Genomic DNA, 6,000 nt, shown 5'->3' with positions numbered 1-6,000 from the left:
GTTTTCCCTCACAAAAAAAAAGGGTTCCCTCTCTCTCTCTCTCTAAATTTTTTGGTGGATTTTATTTTTTATTTTTCTTGCATCTCACTTTAGGTTGATAATTTTTTATATTCTTTAAAACTCTATTTTGGGTTAATGCGATTTAGTTTTGTTTTTTAAATTGTGATTTAGTTTAGTTTTTTAAATTGTTGTTGTTGTTTTTTTTTTTTTTTTTTTTTTTTTGTTAAATGTTATCCTATTGTGTTCTAAAGAATTAAATATAGCATATAAAAATATAATATTATTCTATTACATAGCATGATTTGGATAATTTGGTATTTATTTTGTTACATAGCATGATTTTTTATAGTGCTTAATTTAGATGTTAAACTATGAGACTTTACTTATTTTTGTTTATTTTCTAATCCTTTGTGGTTGACAAAGTACTCTATAATGCCATTTATTTAAAGAAAAGCAAAGGTTAGCCAAACGAAAATAATCGGATAGGTGACAAATTTTAACTTTTGCAATTTTATTTTTTTATTATTATTTTATAACAATGCATGTATAAAAATTTAATTCTTAGATTTTGCTAATAATTTTTTATTTGATAATATGTTTTGGGCGGCCGAAATTATAATTTCTACAAAGAAAATAACCTTAATAAATTATCAAAAACAATATTTTATCCTAATATTGGTTCAATTAATCATTGTTAAGTTTTATTAATTTTTTTTAGTTTATGCTTTTTTGGTGTTTTGGATTGTTCTTATATTACATTTATGATTGTTTCTATAATAAATAAAAATATAATTACGAAATACATCACTCATTATTAGATTAGTTTAAATTGTAAATTTTTTTTTAATAAAACCACCATAAAAATAATTATCACGTGCAATGCGCGGGTTCGTGGTTAGTAAACATTAAAGCTGAATATTGCAGTAGCTCTATTACTAAAGTTTTACAATTTTTCTAACTCCTACAATATGTCAAATGGGAAAATAATGCTGTCCAAGTATAAAAGCTGAAGCATAGTGTTTAATGTTGCTGCTCTCATGTTGCGCCACATTAGCTACCACGTCATTCCTTTTTTTTTTTTTTTTTTTTTTTTTTAAATATAGTTTGTCCTACAATTTTAAAATGGTTTTGACGATTTTCAGCCCTATAAATGCAGCCCACTACTTATTTATTTACTTCCACTATCACCTTATAATAAATGCAGTCCACTACTTATTTATTTACTTCCACTATTACCCTATTATAACTATTTTAAACTCTCTCCCTTAGGTAACGCTAAGGGTCTCTCCCTCTCGTGCATATACGAGGTGTCTTCCTCCCTTAGTTAGACTAAGGGGTTGTATTTTCTTTTGCTTCTCATCGATGGCGGACGAAGTTATTAATATTTTGGAAAATATGAAATTGACAACGGAGGAAGAGGAAGTCATAGCTATCTCGGATGAAGGTCGGAAGGAGGAAATTGAGAGCTGTTCGTTGAGCTTGATTGGGAAGTTTCTCACGTGTAAACCCTTCAACAAGAGGGCGGCGCTGAGCACATTGAGAAGAGCGTGGGGTTTGGAAGAGGGGGTGCAGATGGTTGAGGTTGGCTCAAACTTATTCCAGTTCAAGTTCAAGACGGAGTTTGAGATGGAGAGGATTATTAAAAGCGGTCCGTGGTCTTTTGATAACCAAGTACTCATGGTGAAGCGGTGGAAACAGGGGATGACGGCGGGGAACGTTCAGTTTGACTCAGTAGCGTTATAGGTTCAGATTTGGGGGGCACCTTTTGACATGGCTTCCCCAACAGTTGCAGCGGAGATAGGAAGCCGGTTAGGGAGAGTGGAGGAGGTTGAGAAGCGCCAGAAGCTGGAGACTCAGAACATGTTCATGCGGGTTAAAGTGGCTATCCCGGTATCAAAACCAATACGTAGAGGTGGATTCGTTGCAGGGACAGATGGGCAGCGTACGTGGGTGACGTTTAGATACAACGGCTCCCTATGTTTTGTCATTGGTGTGGAATAATGGGACACGACCTGAAGCATTGTGCGCAGCATTTTGCTGCATTGAAGAATGGAGGTTCGGTGGCATGCCAATATGGAGATTGGTTGAAGTCTACCGGCGGCCGGCCTCGGTCACCTTCAAGGGAAGATTCTACTTATAAAAGCACGACCCAAGGCAATGAAGAAGCTGGCCGGCGTCGGAACAATACCAGTGAAGGGAGGGGGGCGGCGGAGGATGATAACAGAGATTCAACAAACCCTAGAGACAGCAGCAACAGCGAAAACGGAAAGAGCATGGATTCAGGAAGCAGTGCGGATTTTGCGGAGAAATTAAACACAGAATTGGCGGTTACGGATTTGGAGAATTCAATCTCCAACGTCTCTGCAATTACACGGACAGAGCTTGCTAAGCACGTGGACATCAAAAATAATAATGGGCCTCACTTTACCAAGCCTAGGCCCACTTGGACTAGGATTGCACGGATGGATCATGGGCCTGGGGAGTTAGTTATTGAGGAGCCCGTGGCTGTGTTAGGGAAGAGAGGGGTGTACCAGGAAGTGCAGGAAACAGAGGAAAGCATAGAAAAACAGAGCAGGAAACGCAGCAAGTCTCAGACCGGTTCTCCATGTTATCCAACGGCGGGGGTGATGGATCACCCTTGCCGAGAGAAATGAAACTATTAAGTTGGAACTGTCAAGGGCTTGGGAACCCTTGGACAGTTCGCAGCCTTTGCAAATTGGTGAAGGACAAAGATCCCAAGGTGTGTTTCTTGATGGAGACTCGGTTGGATAAGGAAGGGTATGATAAACATTGTAAGGAAGTTCCTTTCCAGAATAAACTGATAGTGAAGAGGCCGAATTCAGGGGGAGGGTTGGCACTAATATGGAGCAGAGAGGTTAAATTGGCTGTCATAAATTATACGGACAATCACATTTTAGCAAAGATGGTGGAAGAAGATGGGTTTACTTGGTATTTGACATGTTTCTATGGATGGCCTGATGCTAGTCAGAAACAAAAATCATGGGCACTCTTGAAGCACCTCTCTACTTTCGTCCAAGGACCGTGGATGTGCATTGGGGACTTTAATGCTATTCTACACTCATCTGAAAAACAGAGTAGTCATCCACCTCCATATAAACAGATGGACGAATTTCGGGAAGCTCTGGATTTGTGTAACTTGGTTGACATGGGGTTCAATGGGTATCCATTCACGTGGAACAACAAAAGACCTGGTATTGCAAATACTAGAGAGCGGTTGGATCGGGCGGTGGCTAATATGGAGTGGAGGGTAAAATTTCCAACTAGTACCTTAACTCATTTATTTTCCCATGCTTCTGATCATCGTCCCTTACTGTTGCAAACAAGTGATGAGGGGTGTATACGAAACAGAGGGGTCCAAAGCTTTAAGTTTGAAGAAAAGTGGCTTTTGTGGGAGGAGTGTGAAAAGATTGTTGCTGAAGCTTGGTCCAAAGATTGGAGAGCATCGACCTTGCTAGCAAACACAAAGGAAAAGATTGGGCATTGTGGGGCCGAATTGCTTGCCTGGGGTTCTTCTAGGACCCACCCTGATGTCAAGGAAATTAAAAGATTGCAGAAACATGTGGAGCAGTTGAGTGTTGGGGTTATTACTGAGGAGAGCAAGGCAGAATTCTTGGTTGCTAGTAAAAAGCTTGATGATCTGTTACTTAAACAGGAGATATATTGGGCACAAAGATCTCGGGTTAATTGGCTGAAACATGGGGATAGAAATACCAAATTTTTCCATTCCAAAGCCTCACAAAGGCGTCGGAAAAATTTTATTAAGGGAGTTAGAGATCAACAAAATAATTGGGTGGAGGAAATTGAGGATATTGCCGGTGTTATAACAAATTATTTTGAGACTATTTTTGAAGCAGGTGATTGTAGCCGGATGGAGGAGTGTCTAAGTGCAGTCCCCCAAAAGGTGACGATGGATATGCAGGAGGTTTTGTCCAGAGAATTCAGTGCGGATGAAATTAAGGCAGCGTTGTTCCAAATGGGACCAACCAAGGCTCCTGGACCCGATGGTATGAATGCCCTGTTTTATCATAAATATTGGCATATTGTTGGTAATGATGTAACTGCTGCTGCACTTGATTTTCTAAATTCCGGAATTATGGTACCTGAAATAAACTATACTCATATAGTGCTCATTCCAAAAATTAAATCACTGGAAAAAATATCAGATTATCGACCTATTAGCCTGTGTAATGTTATTTACAAAATTATTTCAAAAGTGCTGGCTAACAGGTTGAAGCAGATTCTCCCTCATGTAATTTCCACTTCCCAAAGTGCTTTTGTCCCTGGTCGCCTCATCACTGATAACGTCCTTGTGGCATATGAAACTCTTCATGCTTTGCACTATAAGAAGAATGGGAAAAAAGGCTCTTTAGCTTTGAAATTGGATGTCAGTAAGGCATATGATCGTGTTGAATGGTCTTTCCTTAGGGGCATCATGTCCAAGCTGGGGTTTCCTAATGCATGGGTTGACCGAGTAATGAGTTGTGTAACTACTCCTCGCTTCTCAGTTCACATAAATGGCAAAGCTTATGGAAACATTGTCCCAACTAGGGGGCTTCGCCAAGGTGACCCATTATCCCCATACTTGTTCCTTTTGTGCGTCGAGGGGTTTACTTCCTTGCTTACTAAAGCGGAAGAGGAGGGGAAGCTTCATGGTGTTTCAATTTGTAGAAGGGCGCCATCCGTTTCTCATCTTTTATTTGCTGATGACTCTCTCTTGTTTTGCCAAGCTACTCATGATAAGGTGAGAACTATTCTGGAAGTATTACAGTTATATGCTGATTCCTCGGGACAATGTATTAATATGGACAAATCCTCAGTCTATTTTAGTAGTAATGTGGAGGAGGAGCGAAGACAACGGATTACGGAGTTGTTGGGGGTAAAGGAGGTGGAAAGGTTTGAATCCTATTTGGGGTTACCTACTTTGGTTGGCCGGGCAAAATACCAAACATTTTCTTTCCTAAAAGATAGAGTGTGGAAAAAAATCCAAGGGTGGAAGGGTAAATTACTCTCAAGAGCGGGTAAGGAGATTTTGATCAAAGCGATGGCTCAATCAATCCCCACTTATACTATGGGGGGTTTTTCAACTACCTATGAAGCTTTGTGAAGAACTAAATGCTATGTGTGCTAGATTTTGGTGGGGGCAGATTGACAATGAAAGGAAAATTCACTGGAAGAAGTGGAGTGTGCTGGCTCAACCGAAAAAGGAGGGAGGAATGGGCTTTAGAGACCTACACAGCTTCAATCTAGCCATGTTGGCCAAGCAAGGATGGAGACTACTTCAACAACAAGAGTCTTTGGTGTATAAGTGCTTTAAAGCTAAATATTTTCCACGGGGTTCTTTCCTAGAAGCTGCGGATGTACCGAACAGTTCTTATGTTTGGAAAAGTTTATTAGCAGCCCAACCAATACTAAGGAAAGGAGGTTGTTGGAGGGTAGGCAACGGGTCCTCTATTCGGGTAACCATGGACAGTTGGATTCCCAACCATCCTACACATAGAGTGCTTCACCCACCCCGGGTGGATGAGTGGGAATGGAGAGTGTCTGAGCTTATTGATTGGAGGGTTAAAGCTTGGGATAGGGAGCTTATTGTTGCTGCCTTTCACAAGGAGGATGCTGATGCAATTCTTCGCATTCCATTGAGTCACAGGGTGGTGTCAGATGGGTTATTTTGGCTTTACACTAAGAATGGTGAGTACACAGTGAAGTTGGGGTATCAAATAGCTAGGTTGATTCAAAAGCAGGAGAAGGATTTGGGGGAGTGCTCAAAGGTTGCGGGTGATTCTCATATCTGGAAATATGTATGGAAGATGAAAGTGCCAAACAAGATACGTGTGTTTGCATGGAGAGCTTGCCAAAATATTCTGCCTACACGTGAAAATTTGTTCCGCAGGAAAGTGGCTTCGGATGAGTTTTGTGAGCGATGTAACCAAGCCCCCGAATCAATTCTTCATGTACTTTGGGAGTGCGGTGCAGCGCAAG

At 40.5% G+C, this 6,000-nt stretch overlaps 1 protein-coding gene across 1 annotated transcript; it reads left to right on the top strand.

Moving 5' to 3' along the window:
* Positions 1-1,362: 1,362 nt before the first annotated feature.
* On the top strand, positions 1,363-1,743 carry LOC115951549. The gene has a single exon (XM_031068733.1). The coding sequence runs from the start codon at positions 1,363-1,365 to the stop codon at positions 1,741-1,743; it is 381 nt and encodes a 126-aa protein (XP_030924593.1).
* The last annotated feature ends 4,257 nt before the right edge of the window (positions 1,744-6,000 follow it).

This window comes from Quercus lobata, chromosome 1 (genome assembly GCF_001633185.2).
Source record: "Quercus lobata isolate SW786 chromosome 1, ValleyOak3.0 Primary Assembly, whole genome shotgun sequence".
Lineage (NCBI taxonomy): Eukaryota > Viridiplantae > Streptophyta > Magnoliopsida > Fagales > Fagaceae > Quercus > Quercus lobata.
This window is presented reverse-complemented; position numbering and strand designations above follow the sequence as displayed.

Bases quoted from the DNA above. Each gene is read 5' to 3' on its own strand.
- LOC115951549 (XM_031068733.1), top strand. From the start codon at position 1,363: ATGGCGGACGAAGTTATTAATATTTTGGAAAATATGAAATTGACAACG.